Here is a 19443-nt window from a genome sequence, read left to right on the forward strand (position 1 = left end):
AGGAGGCCTGGGCTCTCATGGATCGAATGGTGAAACAAGTGTCCGAAACCCTGAGTGTGGCCCCGGACGTGGCCCAGCACCTGCTCATCCACTGCAAGTGGAATGTGGACCAGCTGCTGCAGCGCTTCACCGAGGACCCCCAAGCTCTTCTCATGGTGTCTGGCCTAGCAGTTGTGGAGCCGCAGCAGCCGGAGAGCCCGCAGCCCACCTGCCCAGTGTGTGTCAGTCCCCTCAGCCCCCTGGACAAGCCGCCATCTTTGTGCTGCAAGCACTACTGCTGCAAGGTGAGAGAGCAGACCCCTCAGCGGGGCCCCCAGGTGAGAGCTCAGACCCCTCAGAGGGGCCCCCAGGTGAGAGCGCAGACCCCTCAGCGGGGCCCCCAGGTGAGAGCGCAGACCCCTCAGCGGGGCCCCCAGGTGAGAGCGCAGACCCCTCAGCGGGGCCCCCAGGTGAGAGCGCAGACCCCTCAGCGGGGCCCCCAGGTGAGAGCGCAGACCCCTCAGCGGGGCCCCCAGGTGAGAGCGCAGACCCCTCAGCGGGGCCCCCAGGTGAGAGCGCAGACCCCTCAGCGGGGCCCCCAGGTGAGAGCGCAGACCCCTCAGCGGGGCCCCCAGGTGAGAGCGCAGACCCCTCAGCGGGGCCCCCAGGTGAGAGCGCAGACCCCTCAGCGGGGCCCCCAGGTGAGAGCGCAGACCCCTCAGCGGGGCCCCCAGGTGAGAGCGCAGACCCCTCAGCGGGGCCCCCAGGTGAGAGCGCAGACCCCTCAGCGGGGCCCCCAGGTGAGAGCGCAGACCCCTCAGCGGGGCCCCCAGGTGAGAGCGCAGACCCCTCAGCGGGGCCCCCAGGTGAGAGCGCAGACCCCTCAGCGGGGCCCCCAGGTGAGAGCGCAGACCCCTCAGCGGGGCCCCCAGGTGAGAGCGCAGACCCCTCAGCGGGGCCCCCAGGTGAGAGCGCAGACCCCTCAGCGGGGCCCCCAGGTGAGAGCGCAGACCCCTCAGCGGGGCCCCCAGGTGAGAGCGCAGACCCCTCAGCGGGGCCCCCAGGTGAGAGCGCAGACCCCTCAGCGGGGCCCCCAGGTGAGAGCGCAGACCCCTCAGCGGGGCCCCCAGGTGAGAGCGCAGACCCCTCAGCGGGGCCCCCAGGTGAGAGCGCAGACCCCTCAGCGGGGCCCCCAGGTGAGAGCGCAGACCCCTCAGCGGGGCCCCCAGGTGAGAGCGCAGACCCCTCAGCGGGGCCCCCAGGTGAGAGCGCAGACCCCTCAGCGGGGCCCCCAGGTGAGAGCGCAGACCCCTCAGCGGGGCCCCCAGGTGAGAGCGCAGACCCCTCAGCGGGGCCCCCAGGTGAGAGCGCAGACCCCTCAGCGGGGCATCCTCCGGTGTCTGGCAGCTGTCACAGGGGAGCCCCTGAGACCTCCCGATGCGGTCCGTGGGCCGGAGGTTCCCCACCCCTGGTGTATACGTTGCAGGGACAGGTCAAATGGTTAGTGTATAGGGGGCGGGGACAGGTCACATGGTTAGTGTATAGGGGGCGGGGACAGGTCACATGGTTAGTGTATAGGGGGCGGGGACAGGTCACATGGTTAGTGTATAGGGGGCGGGGACAGGTCACATGGTTAGTGTATAGGGGGCGGGGACAGGTCACATGGTTAGTGTATAGGGGGCGGGGACAGGTCACATGGTTAGTGTATAGGGGGCGGGGACAGGTCACATGGTTAGTGTATAGGGGGCGGGGACAGGTCACATGGTTAGTGTATAGGGGGCGGGGACAGGTCACATGGTTAGTGTATAGGGGGCGGGGACAGGTCACATGGTTAGTGTATAGGGGGCGGGGACAGGTCACATGGTTAGTGTATAGGGGGCGGGGACAGGTCACATGGTTAGTGTATAGGGGGCGGGGACAGGTCACATGGTCAGTGTATAGGGGGCGGGGACAGGTCACATGGTCAGTGTATAGGGGGCGGGGACAGGTCACATGGTCAGTGTATAGGGGGCGGGGACAGGTCACATGGTGTATACGTGGCCTTTGTCATCCTGTGGTCTTCCATGTTTCCTTCAGAGTTGCTGGAATGAATATCTCAGCACCCGCATCGAGCAGAACCTGGTCCTGACCTGCACCTGTCCCACCACGGACTGCCCCGCGCAGCCCACCGCACACTTCATCCGCACCATCATCTCCTCCAAGGACGTGATCGAGAAGGTGAGTGCCGCCCCCTACAGATACACAGAGGGTATGCTGCCGATTTAGCATGTTTTCCCACCTATACAGAATGGAGGGAGGGGGAGGGGCTAATAACGTCACCTGTGAGAGACAGAATCCATAGAACCTTCCAGATTATCACATTGTATGGTTTATACATAATTTTTCAGCATTTTATCACATAAAATAAGGATTTGGTCGCCGACCGACCAGCAGGGATTCTGCCGCTCACAGAGCTGTATACACTAAAAGGTTCAAGAGAGCTGGTAACCACACTACAACAGGGGCTGCAATAACTCACCCCCCACTAGGTGTCACTCCACCACAAGAACACAACAAGCCATCAGATACACCAAGGAAAACAATGTGCAGAGGGGGAGGAGCTTCTTATAGAGACACTGACAGCTCTGTGAGAGAAAGACACCAAGGAAAACAATAGGCAGAGGGGGAGGAGCTTCTTATAGAGACACTGACAGCTCTGTGACATATATACACCAAGGAAAACTATGTGCAGAGGGGGAGGAGCTTCTTATAGAGACACTGACAGCTCTGTGAGAGAGAGACACCAAGGAAAACTATGTGCAGAGGGGGAGGAGCTTCTTACAGAGACACTGACAGCTCTGAATTTCTTTATTTGTCATGATTTTTTACAATTATATATAAAAATTCATCATATTTTAAGGACAACTATGGCCAAAAGTATTTTTTAATGTTATTACTTAAAGGATTTTGGCAAAAATTTTAATGAAAGTATTGTATTGTCCCCCAAAAGTTATACAAATCCCCAATATAAACTTATTATACACAGGAAATGTACATAAAGAGCTTTTTTCCCTGCACTTACTACTCCATCAAGGCTTCACTTCCTGGGTAACATGGTGACGTCACTTCCTGGGTAACATGGTGACGTCACTTCCTGGGTAACATGGTGACGTCACTTCCTGGGTAACATGGTGACGTCACTTCCTGGGTAACATGGTGACGTCACTTCCTGGGTAACATGGTGACGTCACTTCCTGGGTAACATGGTGACGTCACTTCCTGGGTAACATGGTGACGTCACTTCCTGGGTAACATGGTGACGTCACTTCCTGGGTAACATGGTGACGTCACTTCCTGGGTAACATGGTGACGTCACGTCCTGGGTAACACGGGGATGTCACGTCCTGGGTAACACGGTGATGTCACGTCCTGGGTAACACGGTGATGTCACGTCCTGGGTAACACGGTGATGTCACTTCCTGGGTAACACGGTGATGTCACTTCCTGGGTAACATGGTGATGTCACTTCCTGGGTAACACGGTGATGTCACTTCCTGGGTAACACGGTGATGTCACTTCCTGGGTAACATGGTGATGTCACTTCCTGGGTAACATGGTGTTATCGCACTAATAGCGATTTCTTCCTCTTTGTGCGGTATCCAAATTATATCAAATAATAGTATGAGCGCTCATCCAGATTCACACAGACACCAATAGCAATTGGTATCAATGCAAAAAGATTCCGCTTTATTACACAAACAACAGTTCTTATACTAGTTATGACGTACAGGGAAAGGTGGTTACATCATGGGTTAATACTGGCACAATTGGCTATTTGCCTACTCGGGAGGGTCTTATGCTGATGAGTTCCTAAGTTATCTGACACCTAAGACCACTTATACCCCCCCCCCCTCCTTCCAAGTCTTAAGAGAACAAAGACACATTCTAGTATATATATAATGATTACCATACGGCAGTACGAGCTATACCTGAGTATACATAGAGATATTTGTCAGACTATATCTCTCACAACTCCCTCCTTTTTGCGGACTGTAGGATCAATGAGAGAAGGCGAAGTGAGGTGCATACCCTCGCCCTAAATGACGCAGAGCTGGACTTTCCTATTTCTTCACCAGGTCCCCCCACAATCCTCTTAGGACAATGGGAAGGCGATACCCAACAGCCCCGCAATTATCAAAGATTATCAGTTTGTTTAAGGGCAGAGTTGCGCTCTTGAAATAATTGATCATAATAGTCTTTGTCCTTGATAGGGTTACTATTCATATACTTGGTGTTTGATGTTACTGATGTGCTGAATGTGTGTAAGACAAGTTTCCTGAGACAAGGAATGACACAACAACATATAAGGCTTAATATTACAAGTGTGAGAACTAGGTTGGCTACTACATTGGACCAGCTTCCAAACCATTTCTCAAGCCATGAGGTAAAAGCATTATCAATTCCAGAGTTCTGAGCCAGTTCCTCTGATAAAGCTGTGAGTCCTTGTAATGCCTTTGTGATACTTCCATCGGGCAGCGTTGTTGGGAATGAATGTGCAGCACGAAGCTCCGAACATCTTGCAGACCCCTCCGAACATCTTGCAGACCCCTCCGAACATCTTGCAGACCCCTCCGAACATCTTGCAGACCCCTCCGAACATCTTGCAGACCCCTCCGAACATCTTGCAGACCCCTCCGCACATCTTACAGACCCCTCCGAACATCTTGCAGACCCCTCCGAACATCTTGCAGACCCCTCCGAACATCTTGCAGACCCCTCCGAACATATTACAGACCCCTCCGAACATCTTGCAGACCCCTCCGAACATATTACAGACCCCTCCGAACATCTTACAGACCCCTCCGCACATCTTACAGACCCCTCCGCACATCTTACAGACCGCTCCGAACATCATACAGACCGCTCCGAACATCTTACAGACCCCTCCGAACATCTTGCAGACCCCTCCGAACATCTTGCAGACCCCTCCGAACATCTTGCAGACCCCTCCTTTTTCAGCTAGAATCATGTCGAGGGCCAGTCTGTTTTGCCAGGCCATTATTGAGGTGGAGCCTAGTTGTTCTGCAATTCCCTTGACAGCATCACGGGTGTAATTGACGAATCTCTGTTGATTATAATAGAGATAGTTAATCCAATCTACATTTGTATTAATGGCAATCATAGGAATGAGAGATTCAAAACCTGCTGCTATCTGGTTTCTGGCTTTAAACTCATCTGGGACTCCTCTAGGAACTCCTATTGCATCAATATAGACATGTGGGTCAAAGGATGTTGGGAGTGATCTCTTACTACCTTTGTGATTGACCTCATTCCATTTAGGTGGGGAAATATCTGGAAAGGCATAAGTATCTTAACTAAGGCCCACTGGCCTACCCATTCTGTCTGCATCCTGGGTCGGAGTTTCAGGTCTCCGCACATCCACCAGATATCTGTATGCTCTTTTATTTGATTAATAAACCATCTATCTAGATAATCGTCACTTCTATTGCTTGGGTCAGTGAGTTGTACAATGTGTGAACAGTACCCTGGGGGGAAAGCACCAAGGGGTAGTCCTACACTATTGCGTTCAAAACAAGTCTAGTTCCCCGGGTACGGAACTACACCAAAGCCCATATGATCTTCCTCCTTTACTGCAGGATATAATAATGCTAGGGTTTTACAACGTGGGGCCATCTCATTAATAGGAACAGTTTCAGAGTACATCTTAAGGATCAGTGATATCATCTAATGGAAAAGGTACAGTTCCGAAATGGGGACGAGCTGCAGCCCAGGCAATATCCTGAGAAAGGGCTGTACAACGTACCCATTCTACCCATAAGTTGGTATCGGAGAACCCAGTCTCGATGGCTAACTTATCTTCGTATTTAAGATTGCCCAAGTATTTAACACCAAATATTGGCAGAGGGGTAGGATTTGCCTGTGTATCCTTTCCCATTACCATTATCTTGAACTGACCTATGGGATCTTTGCCCTCTACCACTGCTCCTAGGACATAAGTCCCTGAATCTTCTTGAGTGGGATTTCTAATGGATAGGAGCAGAGGGTTACATCTATCATACCTGCAGTTATCAGATGGGAGTGTCATTCTCTGCAATAGGTTTTCCCCTTTGTTAACTCTCGAGGTGGCTCCCGTTGGAGTATATCCCCAACTATTTGGACTAGTTCCATCCCACCAATCCCCACTTTCCACATGCCATAGAGTTTGGTTCCGTCACACATATATACTTGTCTGACCAGAGCCATGTGTCCTTATTATAGTGCTTGATAATCCCCATATTGTAATCCCTATTCTTCTTCTTCTTCTTCCGTTTCTTCTTCCAGCCGTTTTTCTGCGCGTAATACAGCCCGAACCACTTTGTGCACAGACTCCGTTCAAACTGCGTTTCGAAGCCCTCGGCGGTGTGTGGTGTGCTATCTATTTTTCGTTTTGATCGGATTTGTCGTTTTTAAGAAAATTACGTTTAAAGACCCCGAATTTCTCATAGAAAATAATGGCCACACTCTAACCGCTAGCAGCCAATCACAGCACATATGCAAATAGCTGAGATATAGCAGCCAATAGGAACTCTTAGATCTCGTCAGGCAATGTATCACAACATCCACAGTCACATGTCCACTATTGGCCAATAGAAGATGTAATATATGGAAGGTCCTTAACCATTTTGTCTCACTGATATGAGTAAGATTGTCATGGTAACCGAGCAATGGTCTTTACCATTATAAGTACCCAGATCGCTCTTAAAGGGACCCAGGTCGCCCTTAAAGAAACGCAAGTCGCTCTTAAAGGGAACCAAGTCGCTCTTAAAGGGACAGGACCCAAGTCGCTCTTAAAGGGTCCCATGTAGCTCTTAAAGGGATCCAAAATGATCTTAAAGGGACGGGACCCAAGTTGCTCTTAAACGGACGGGACATATGTTACTCTTAAAGGAACCCAAGTCACTACAAAAGGTATGGGACCCATGTCGCTCTTAAAGAGACCCATGTCGCTAGAGCGACCTGGGTCCCTTTAAGAGCAACCTGGGTCCCTTTAAGAGCAAAATGGGTCCCTTTGAGAGCAAAAGGGGTCCCTTTAAGAGCGACCTGGGTCCCTTTAAGAGCGACCTGGGTCCCTTTAAGAGCGACCTGGGTCCCTTTAAGAGCGACCTGGGTCCCTTTAAGAGCGAAATGGGTCCCTTTAAGAGCGACCTAGGTTCCTTTAAGAGCGACCTGGGTCCCTTTAGGAGCGATCTGGGTCCCTTTAAGGGTGACCTGGGTCCCTTTAAGAGCAATCTGGGTCCCATTAAGAGTGAAATGGGTCCCTTTAAGAGCGATCTGGGTCCCTTTTAAGGGCCAAATTTGTCCCTTTTAAGAGCGAAATATGTCCCTTTAAGAGCATAATGGGTCCCTTTAAGAGTGAAATTGGTCCCGTTAAGAGCAAAATATTTCCCTCTAAGAGTGACCTGGGTCCCTTTAAGAGCGAAATGGGTCCCTTTAAGAGCGACCTGGATCCCTTTAAGAGCGAACTGGGTCCATTTAAGAGCGAGTTGGGTCCCCTTAACTGCGACCTGGGTCCCTTTAAGAGCGAAATGGGTCCCTTTAAGAGTGAAATTGGTCCCTTTAAGAGCGATCTGGGTCCCTTTAAGAGTGAAGTTGGTCCCTTTAGAGTGAAATTGGTCCCTTTTAAGAGCGGAATTGTTCCCTTTAAGGGCGACCTGGGTCCCTTTAAGGGCGACCTGGGTCCCTTTAAGGGCGACCTGGGTCCCTTTAAGAGCGACCTGGGTCCCTTTAAGAGCGACCTGGGTCCCTTTAAGAGCGACCTGGGTCCCTTTAAGAGCGCAATGGGTCCTTTTAAGAGCGACCTGGGTCCCTTTAAGAGCGAAATGGGTCCCTTTAAGAGTGAAGTTGGTCCCTTTAAGAGCGAAATGGGTCCCTTTAAGAGTGAAGTTGGTCCCTTTAAGAGCGAAATGGGTCCCTTTAGTCCCTTTAAGAGTGAAGTTGGTCCGTTTAAGAGCAACCTAGGTTCCTTTAAGAGCGACCTGGGTCCCTTTAATAGCGACCTGGGTCCCTTTAACCCCTTGCCGCAAAATGACGTTCCTGGAACGTCATGTAAAGCAGGTAGTTCCCGCAACATGACGTTCCAGGAACGTCATGGCTTCCCTGCCTCCCCCCGCTGTCCCTATGTAAGATCGGGCAGCAGGAGGAGGCTGTCTCACACAGCATCCTCCTGCTGCCTCTGCCCGGAGGGGAGCCGCACTCCCCCCGGGCAGTTAACCCCATAAACGCCGCGCTCAATGCGACCGCAGCGTCTATGGGGAGATCGGGCGGCGGGGGGAGGCTGCAGCACGTTGCCTCCCCCCACCGCCAAAACTAGTATGTCCCCCGGCCCCCTTCCCTTGTCCCCCGATACCGGAGATCACCGCTATTACCGTTATTGCGGTGATCTCCGGTACCGGGAATTACCAGCGCCGCCGAGAGCTTTCATCTCCCCCCACCGTGAATCCACGGTGGGGGGAGATGAAAAATGTCCCCTCAGACCCCAGATCAGCCCCCCGATCAGACCCCAGATCCCCGTACCGGGGCGGCCATCAGATCCAAGATGGCCGCCCCCATCCCTGCGATGTTTGTTCACAGGGATAGAAATAAAATAATGATCAAAGCCCCATGCTCTCCGCCACCGGAGGTAGCGGAGAGCATGGGGCAGTGATCGGGGACCCCCCCGTGTGGTCCCGGAGCAGGCGATCGGCGGTATATACTATATACCGCCGATCGCCTGTTCCCAGTGCTGCCAGCGCTTTTTATCCCCTGTCACCATAAATCATTGGTGACAGGGGATAAAAAGTGTTACAGTGTCGCCCCCCATCCCCCCTGTCACCCCCGTCCCCCAGTCACCCCCCCCTTCCCCATATACTCACCGGATCCACGGAGCTCCTTCCTCCTCGACGTCCTGGCTGGTTATGAAGTGCGCATGCGCTCCACAACCAGCCAACTCTGAAAATTTTAAGTGACAGAGACCAATTTGGTCTCTGTCACTGAACTATGATTACTGTGATACCTGGGTCCCTTTAAGCGTGAAATTGGTCCCTTTAAGAGCTACGTGGGTCCCTTTAAGATCGACCTGGGTCCCTTTAAGATCGACCTGGGTCCCTTTAAGATTGACCTGGGTCCCTTTAAGAGCGACCTGGGTCCCTTTAAGAGTGAAGTGGGTCCTTTTAAGAGGGAAATGGGTGCCTTTAAGAGCAATCTGGGTCCCTTTAAGAGCGAAATGGGTCCCTTTTTAAGCGTGAAATTGGTCCCTTTAAGAGCTACCTGGGTCCCTTTAAAAGCGATCTGGGTCCCTTTAAGATCGACCTGGGTCCCTTTAAGATCGACCTCGGTCCCTTTAAGATCGACCTGGGTCCTTTTAAGAGCGACCTGGGTCCCTTTAAGAGCGACCTGGGTCCCTTTAAGAGCGACCTGGGTCCCTTTAAGAGCGAAATGGGTGTCTTTAAGAGTGAAGTGGGTCCCCTTAATAGTGACCTGGGTTAAGAGCGAAATGAGTCCCTTTAAGAGCAAAATGGGTCCCTTTAAGAGCAAAATGGGTCCCTTTAAAAGCGATCTGGGTCCCTTTAAGAGCAAAATGAGTCCCTCTAAGAGCGACCTGGAGCTCTTTAAGAGCTAAATATGTACCTTTAAGAGCAAAATGGGTCCCTTTAGATGCGACCTGGGTCCCTTTAAGAGCAACCTGGGTCTCTTTAAGTGCAACGGGGGCCCTTTAAGAGCGAAATGGGTCCCTTTAAGAATGAAATGGGTCCCTTTAAGAGCGACCTAGGTCCCTTTAACCCCTTAGGGACCAAGCCTGTTTGGGCCTTAATGACCAAGCTCATTTTTCAAAATCTGACCTGTCTCACTTTATGCGCTTATAGCTCAGTGATGCTGTAATGTATGCTAGCGATTCTGAGATTGTTTTTTCGTAACATATGGTACTTTATGTTAGTGGCAAAATTTGGTCACTACTTTGTGTGTTTTTTGTGAAAAACATCAAAATATAATGAAAAATTTGAAAATTTTGCACTTTACGAACTTTGAAATTCTTTGCTTCTAAAAAAAAAAAAGGCACATGACAAAAATTAGTTAGTAAGTCACATTACCAATATGTCCTCTTTATTCTGGCTTCATTTCGTAAACATATTTCACTTTTTTAGGGTGTTACGGGGGTTAGAAATGTATCAGCAAATTATCAAATTTTCATGAAATTTCCAAAACTGATTTTTTTTTAGGGACCAGTTCTTTTTTTTAAGTTGATTTAGGAGGCTTGTATACTGGAAACCCCCATAAGTGACCCCATTTTGGAAACTAGACACCTTAAAGAATTAATCTAGGGGTATAATGAGCATTTTAACCCTACAGGGGCTGGAGGAAAGTATTCACAATTAGGCCGGAAAAAAATGGAAAATAGAAATTTTCCAATAATATATTTGTTAAGATTAAAGTATCTCATTTTCATAATAAACATGAGAGAAAATGCACCCCAAATTATGTAATGCAGGTTCTCCTGAGTAGAACGGTACCCGATATGTGGGCGTAAACCACTGTGTGGGCACACAGCCGGGCTCAGAAGGAAGGGAGCACCAATTAGCATTTCCAGTTCAGATTTTGCTGAAGAAATTTCTGAGCGCCAGGTGCATTTGCAGCGCCCCTGTAGTGTCAGCAGAATCCCCCCCCCCAAAACTCACCCCATTAAGGAAAGTACACCCATCAAAGAATACATCTTGGGGTGTGGTGACCATTTTGACCCCACAGGTAATAGAGGAAAGTATTCAAAAGAAGACAGTAAAAATGAAAAAATAGAATTTTTCCAATAATATGTTTGTTTAGTTTAAAATTTCTCAATTTCACGAGGAACAGGGGAGAAAACTCACCCCAATATATGTAACGCAGGTACTCCTGAGTAGAATGATACCCCATATGTGGGCATAAACCACTGTGTGGGCACACAGCGGGCCACAGAAGGGAAGGAGCGCCAAGCATTTTCAGTGCATGATTTTCCTGAAGAAGTTTCTGAGCGCCAGGTGCGTTTGCTGAGCCCCTGTAATGTCTACAGAATAGAACCCTCCCCCCCAAAATCACCCCATTTTGGAAAGTACACCCCTCAAGGAATTTATCTTGGGGTGTGGTGACCATTTTGACCCCACAGGTATTGGAGGAAAGTATTCAAAACTAGACCGTAAAAATGAAAAAAATTGAATTTTTTCAATAACATGTTTGTTTAGTTTGAAATTTCTCAATTTCACTAGGAACAAGGGAGAAAAAGCACCCCAAAACTTGTAACGGAGGTTCTCCTGAGTACAATGGTACCCCATATGTGGGCATAAACCACTGTATGGGCACACAGCAGGGCTCAGAAGAGAAGGAGTGTCATTTTAGTTACAGGCAATATGTGGGTGTTTACTGGTTATCTGCGGTGGTAATAGACAATCTCGGGGTGTTTACTGGCTATCTGAGGTGGCAGCAGGCAATCTGGTGGGGTTATGGGCAATCTGGGGTGGTTACGAGCAGTCTGTGCCAATCTGGAGAGGTTACGGTCAATCTGGGGTGGTTACGGTCAATCTGGGGTGGTCACAGGCAATCTGGGGTGGTTACGGGCAATCTGGGGTGGTTACTGGCTGTATGGTGTGGTTATGGGCAATCTTGGGGTGTTTACTGGCTATCTGGGGTGGTGATGGGCAATCTGATGGTGTTCACTGACTATCTGGGGTGGTGACGGGCAATCTGGTGGTGTTCACTGACTATCTGGGGTTGCAACGGGCAATCTGGGGTGGTGACGGGAAATCTGGGGTGGTGACGGGAAATCTGGGGTGGTTGCGAGCAATCTGTGGTGGTTACAGGCAATTTGGGGTAGTTACAGGCAGTCTGTGGCAATCTGGGGTGGTTACGGGCTGTCTGGAATGGTTATGGGCTATGGGGGGGGGGGATACGGGCAATCTGGGGAGATTACGGGCAACCTGGGGAGATTACGGGCATTCTGGGGTGGTGACAGGCAATCTGGGGTGGTTATGGGCTGTCTGGGATGGTTATGGGCTGTCTGGGATGGTTATGGGCTGTCTGGGATGGTTATGGGCTGTCTGGGATGGTTATGGGCTGTCTGGGATGGTTATGGGCTGTCTGGGATGGTTATGGGCTGTCTGGGATGGTTATGGGCTATCTGGGATGGTTATGGGCTGTCTGGGGTGGATACGGACAATCTGGGGAGGTTACAGGCAATCTAGGGTGGTTACGGGCAATCTGGGGTGGTTACTGGCAATCTGGGGTGGTTACTGGCAATCTGGGGTGGTTACGGGTAATCTGGGGTGGTGATGGGTAATCTGGAGTGGTGATGGGTAATCTGGGGTGGTTACAAGTAATCCAGGGTGGTTACGGGTAATCCAGGGCACTTGACTTTGGTGACAGGCGTAAAAAAGTGCCGGCACCATTTGGAACAAGCGATCAGTGGTATATAGTATATACCGCTGATCACTTGTACTAGGATCACACCGGGTGGTCACCGATCATTGCCCCATGCTCTCCGCCACCTCCGGTGGTGGAGAGAATGAAGCTTGGATCATTTTTAGGAATCCATCACTGTGAACAGAGTCTGTTCACAGTGATGGCGGTGGCCATCTTGGATCAGATGGCCGCCCTGGGAGGGGAGGGTCAGTGGCCAGGTCACTAGGGTTAATTCTGGGGATGGGGGGGACATGTTTTCATCTCCTCTCACTGTGGATTCACGGTGAGAAGAGATGAAAGCGTTCAGCTGCGCTGGCAATGTCTGTTACTGGTGGCCGCCGTTATACTGATAATAACGGCGATCGCCAGTGAGGGGACTGGCCGGGACTGACCCCACACTCTGCGGGGGCTGCGGGCATTACCGGCGCCGCTGCACTATTCTGCGCCATCGCCATAAAGAGCTGATGGCAGCAGAATAGAGCCCATTAGTGATCGCCGTAATAATCGGTATCGGCGGTCACTAATAACATAATACATGTATTCTCCGGGTCGCTACGGTTACGGCGATACCACATTTGTATAGTTTTTTTTTTAACTATTACCGCTTTGGCGCAATAGAAACTATCTTCCTAGCCAAAACCCACAAAAACTGTCCCTGCATTGCAAGATCCATAGCGTTCTCATCTTTTGCGCGACAGAGCTGGTTTTGGGCTTATTTTTTGCGGGAAGATCTGTAGTTTCTATTGATACCAAGTTTTATATGTATATGGCTTTTTGATCTCTTTTATGACGTATTTTCTAAAGTGGATTGATAAAATACAGCTATTCTAGTACTGTTTTTTTTTATATTTTTTTTTACAGCGTGTGTCATGCGATATAATTATTGATATAGTTTTATAGATTGGGTCGTTACGGACGTAACGATACCAAATATGTATAGGATTTATGTTTTTGATCACTTTTATGTAATGTTTTATAGTTTATGGGGAATGTAATGCATCTTTATTATTGGGGGGGGCTGGGGGGGGGCCGTGTTGTGTTTGGTGCACACTTTTTTCACTTTTTTTTTTTACTTTTACACTAGTGTACATTACTGTGCACTAGTGTAAAATACTTAGATCACTGATACAATACACTGCAGTACCTGATGTACTGCAATGTATTATATCATGCCTCATGCTGACAGGCAATAGCCGCGGCCACCCCTGTCAGCATCAGGCATCTCCATGGTGACCCCGGGGACCTTCATTAGGACCCCGGAATCACCATGGAGACATCGGGACCCCGGACGGCGCCGCTGGACATCGCGATCATGTAAGTGACCCACGGCGCCGTCCGGGATCCACCGGGACCCGTTAGATGCCGCTGTCATGGTTTGAAAGCGGCATTTAACGGGTTAAACTGCCCGGAGCGGAGAATCCTCCGCTCCGGGCAGTTACAGGAGGGTGTCAGCGGTCACACTGACCGCTGATCCCCCGTCCTGCAGCCGCCGCCGGGCGGTAATTTATTCCGATGCGCCCGCCGTTAAAAGGCGTACGCATCGGAATAAAGCCCATTTTTTCAGTCTGAGGTTCTCCTTTTATAAAATACACAAAACATATCACCACATGCAGGACAGTTACGCCCCTGAAGATCATTCGGGTGACGGTTCAGGCACTTTCTTGCAATGGGATGCGTGGATCCAATTGGGTTTTCCTTCCAATTTGACAGCTGTGGCGGTGGTCAGCAGAACCTGGTGTGGACCTTCAAACCGTGGTTCTAGAGTTTTTCAGACGTGCTTTTTCACCACTACCCAATCCCCTGGCTGTAGAGAGTGGGTCGCCTCTATGCTGTCTGGATCTGGAAGGGAAGCAAACACTTGGGAACATATGTTAGACAATCGTTTTGTGAGACAGATAACATAGTCAGTAAGGTTACTATGCTGCATCTGGAGTTGTTGTGGAAAATAAAGCCCTAGCCTAGGGGCATTTCCAAAAAGAATTTCATAAGGGCTGAGGCCTGTCTTTCGGTTAGGGCTATACCGAATGGAGAAGAGTGCTAGGGGTAGGCACTCTGTCCATGGCTTTTTCAGCTCAGCCATAGCTTTCTGCAGCTTAGATTTGATAGTTCCATTCAGTCTTTCTACTCTACCGCTACTTTGTGGATGGTAGGCTGTATGGAAGGCTTGCTCAACGCCCAGGGCCCCCATGATCTCCTTCATGACCTCCCCTGTGAAATGTGTACCACGGTCACTTTCAATTGTCTCTGGGACCCCATAACGACAAATTATCTCGTTAATCAGTTTCTTGGCAACAGATTTCGCAGTGGCTTTGGCCACTGGATATGCCTCTGGCCATCCCGAGAATAGGTCTACACACACTAGTACGTATTCAAGGGTCCCAACTTTAGGTAGTTGGATGAAGTCGATTTGTAGTCTTTGGAAGGGGATATTGGGCCTGGGGTGTGTCTTAAAGGTGTTTTTACAGTCTTTCCCACATTGTGATGGGCACAAATCATACAAGCTTGGGTAAACTTGGCTGCTGCAACACTAAATCCTGGGGCATACCAATATTTATTCACCAGATCAGACATTGCAGTCTTTGACAAGTGGGTGTTACCATGGGCGGCCTGAGCTGTGACAGGAAACAGGGCACAGGGTAAACACAATTACCCTTTTATTTCCCATGCTCCCCCAGGGTTCATCTTAGCTCCTTTCTCTTCCCACCCAGACTTTTCTTCCTTACTGGCTTGAGATTGCAACGTCTTAAGCATTTCAAAATCAACTGGCAGAGAAATGTCTTGTTGTACGGCTGCAATCCCTGCAGGGTCATGTCTGGGATTTTGTGCAGCAGCTTTTGCTGCCTGATCAGCCTGATGGTTCCCTCGAGCTTCAGGGGTTTTATCTGAAGAGTGGCCTTTGACCTTAACAATGGCCACCTTCTTTGGCAACAGCAAAGCATCCATTAGGGCCTTTACATCCTTGCTATTTTTAATTGGCTTGCCATTTGCTGTGAGAAAGTCTTTAGCCCTCCAGATGGGACTATAGTCATGGGCAATCCCAAACCCATATCTGGAATCAGTGAATATGTTAGTTTTTCCCTCTGCATATCTGCAGGCCTCTTCCAAAGCCTTGAGCTCGGCCTCTTGTGCAGACATATGAGGAGGCAGGGGTTCTGCCTTGACGAGTTCATGTTGGGTAACAACTGCGTACCCAGTATAAAATTTTCCCTGGACACCATACCGTGATCCATCCACAAAGAGATCCATTTCTGGGTTCTCTAGGGGGGGTGTCTACCACATGATCAAACCATGCCGTTTCTTGGGACATTAATTGGAGACAGTCATGTGACTCCTCCGAGTCAGGAAGATACTGTGCTAGGTGACTCATACTACTACTCCCTCCCCCCCCCAGAGGCAGCAGAGTAGCCGGGTTCAGAGTTGTGCACCTTTGAATGGTGACATTTGGTGGCATAAGGAGTGCACATTGGAGTCTAAGGTGCCGGGCAGTGGAGAGGTGCTTGGGCTGCACTTGTGTTAGGATGGCAGTGATGTCCTGTGGGGCAAGTACTGTAACAGGGTAGTTCAGTACAATGTCAGAGCTTTTATCAAGCATGAGGTGTACAGCTGCAACAGCTCGGGCACAAGACGGAGCTCCTCTAGCTACTGGGTCAAGTCTGGCAGAGTAATAGGCCACATGACGTTGTTTGCTTGCCCTTGCTTGAGTGAGGACAGCAGTGCAATAGAGTCTGAAAGGCTTGTTATAGTCAGGTAGGCCCAGAGCAGGGGAGGAGCTAATGATGAGCTTCAGTGTATGGAAGCACTCCACAGCCTCGTCAGTGAGGGTTTGGTACAATAGGAGTGTTAAACACTGTAGCGTCATTGACGGCCCTGAGATCATGTACCATCCTATACTGCACTGGTTGGCCTTTTTCTACTTTCTTTTTGATTGGATACAAAGGGGTGTTACAAGGAGAAGTAGTCTCCACTAGTACTCCACTGTGAAGAAAATCATGTACTATCTTGGTGACAGCAGTATTTTGTGGCAAAGGGGCACCAGGCTTACGTTCTGCCATCATTGGAGTGACTGGTAGACGTCCCACGTCCGTGGGTCCAGTGGCCCAAAGTGTGCTTGGGACCTCCTGCAGCAGAAGAGACACTTCTACTGAAAGTGTAGAGACAAACAGTGTAAATGGATTGTAATCACAAGGGTACCTAGTAATTTAACAGAGCCATCTGGTAGATATGATATCTGTGCATGGATTCTCTGTAACAAGTCAGCTCCTAGTAGGTTAACAGGCGCTGTGTCACTGACCAAAAGGTGGGTCAGCAGCTGTCTGCTTGGGGCAAAGTCAATTGGAATAGGTTTGGTAAGGGGTGTAGGAATAGCATTACCATCCACACCCACACATGGAATGTTATCTTTAGTAATAAGGGATCGAGGGACATATTTGCTGTGTATAACGGTCTTGGCTGCTCCAGTGTCAATCAAAAAGGGGATGGGCTTCCCCCCATTGATTGCCAAAGAGAAAACCGGGGCGGGCCCTAAGGATTGCATAGATAATAGAGACACAGCATTTGACTCTGGATTGCCAACTCCCTATGGGCGTTCCATTTGCTGAGAGCGTCCATTTGTTTCCTCCTCTCTGGGGCGGAGAGGTGCACGACACTCACGCCTAAAATGTCCATATCTGCCACAGTTGTAACACCTACCCCTACGTCGAAATATTCCTCCCTTTCCCTCTTCTGGGTGGAGCTGATAAGCAGCCACACCCGCTCTAGGTCTTTTGGTGAATTCTACTTCCACTCCTTTAGCAACTTGCAACAGAATAGGAGGTTGTAGAGACCTCCACTCAGGTCTGGCCAATACCAAACCTTTACGAATGTTTTCTCTAAGACCCTCTACAAAAGCAGCAGTCAAAATTCTACCATGCATCTCTGGGGTATCTTCAAAGCCCAAATCCATCCATCTCTGCTGCAGTCTAGTAGAAAACTTCTCCACACTCTCTGTCTTGTCTTGTTACATATCAGACAAGGTGGCTGACTGATCTGCTAGCCTCATCCTCCCCCACTCAGTGAGTCTGACTATATACTGCTCCCCAGACTGGAAAGTTGTATCATCCCCATCACAAGAGCCCACAGCAGAAGCAATGAGTTGAGAAAACGAATCCCCAGCTTTACACTGCACCAATTCCTCCAAATCCCTCCAACTACATAAAAAGCCTTCCTAATCTTTGCCATCTCTCTACAGAAAGGCAACTCCTCTGGATTAGGAATTCTGCTCATTATTGCTAGCATCTCACTAGGGGACCAAGGGTGAAAGGCAGGCTCAGCAGGATAATCATTTGGCCCCTTAAGGGGGCCAATCCCATAACTTGGGGTGTGCGCCAGAAAGGATTTGATCTAGATTTGTTTGGCGCAGATGTTCTATGGGACCTAAAATCTCTATCTTCCAAAACCATTGCTGCACTTTCCTGTGACTGTGGTGCACTTCTATCTGAATAGGGTAGAAGTGATGGTGGATTACTATATTCCAGGGGTGCATCAGAGGCACCTCCCGTTGTCATTATAGGTGCATACTTGGTTTTGGTGGTACATATAATTGGGAAGAATTATTTGCACATACAATAGGGTAAAGGCCAGTACTGGGGGATATAGCTAGACTTAAGGCCCTATTCCACCAACAGATCTGACGACAGATTATCGGCCACTCCTGGGTTTGGCTTCAAATCTTTGGCAGATAATCTGTTGTCAGATCTGTTGGTGGAATAGGGCCGTTAGCCAGCTTTTGGGTGTAGTACATTTAAAACAAGTCTCTCGCCAGTCAGGATTCTTTTGTCTACAACTACACTCCCAACCTCCACCATATGGGGGTGGAGCAGTATGTACCATAGAAGGTATACCATTTGGAATAGAAATTGGGGAAGGAGGGTATTTTGGATTGGAATGTTTTGCACGTTGGAGGGAGTTCCTGTCGAAAGAGCATTACACACGGTGGTGGGGGCTGCCCCACCCTGTGCTGAAGAGCTAACACACTGTTTTCAGACATCTTCTCATATAAAAACTGCCCATCTTTCTCAATTTCTTTCAACTTTCCATCAGTCACTTCTAAAGATATTTTCCACCATAATTCTGCTTGTTCTAGACGATTATTATCCTTCATCCAATATCTCTTTTCATGCAATATCTCTTTCCACAATTCTTCCTTCAATCGACCACCTTCTGGCATCCCTAAGGCTTGCATGAACGATTTTAACTTTTTAACTGCATCTTTACCTTCTCTGTCCTCCATCAATTGGGCAGCTGTTACGCTACCACCTGTAACATTAGAATTGCCCATTTTCCAGGACTTGGTGAACTCTAATCACACATGCAGCTCCTCGACGGCTGACCAATACTTTTTTTTTTAATTCAGCTCTGTGCACTCAGCTGACCAATATTCAGCTCAAGAGTGAGGCTGACCAAGCTCTACTCAGCTCCCTCCTGGCTGACCAATATTCAGCTCATAGAGGGGCTGACTAATTTATGGGTTCTTTATTCACAGTTACAGACAGTTCTAACTCACTTTCTGTTTATATGCAATTTCTTTATGCAGTTTCTATATAACATCCTCTAGAGGGAGCCCTTACACAATACACAATACTACGTATTACGTATTACGTCTCACGTACTGCGTTATATCCGGATAGTACCGGATATTCTTTCTACAAAACACAGACTTTTAGCACTACCAACACAAAGAGGGGATCTTAGGGTTCTTATATTAGATCTAGATCTAGCACAATTGAACCCTAAATAGCATTAGGTCAACACTCAGGAACAAACTAAACGGGGACCAAGAGGAGAGTGTAAGAAATAAGACTTTCTTACCTGCTGCAGCTGTGATCTCCTCTAATGTCCCCCCTTAAAGCTTATCTCTGGTACGGTTGACCAGACGCCATTTAGATCTAGATCATCCGAGTCACGGCACCAAAATTGTTATCGCACTAATAGCGATTTCTTCCTCTTTGTGCGGTATCCAAATTATATCAAATAATAGTATGCGGT

The 19443-nt window shown here is 49.2% G+C and overlaps 1 protein-coding gene across 1 annotated transcript in view; it reads left to right on the top strand.

Annotated features, from left to right (window-relative positions):
- Window positions 1-19443, top strand: part of CUL9 (cullin 9) — a 61829-nt gene that overhangs the window by 26709 nt on the left and 15677 nt on the right. Inside the window, 2 exon segments of the mRNA XM_069955346.1 lie at window positions 1-284; window positions 2056-2196. The exon segment at window positions 1-284 is cut by the window's left edge and continues 71 nt beyond it. Coding sequence (XP_069811447.1) covers window positions 1-284; window positions 2056-2196 — 425 coding nt within the window.

Source organism: Dendropsophus ebraccatus, chromosome 15, assembly GCF_027789765.1.
Source record: "Dendropsophus ebraccatus isolate aDenEbr1 chromosome 15, aDenEbr1.pat, whole genome shotgun sequence".
Taxonomy (NCBI): domain Eukaryota; kingdom Metazoa; phylum Chordata; class Amphibia; order Anura; family Hylidae; genus Dendropsophus; species Dendropsophus ebraccatus.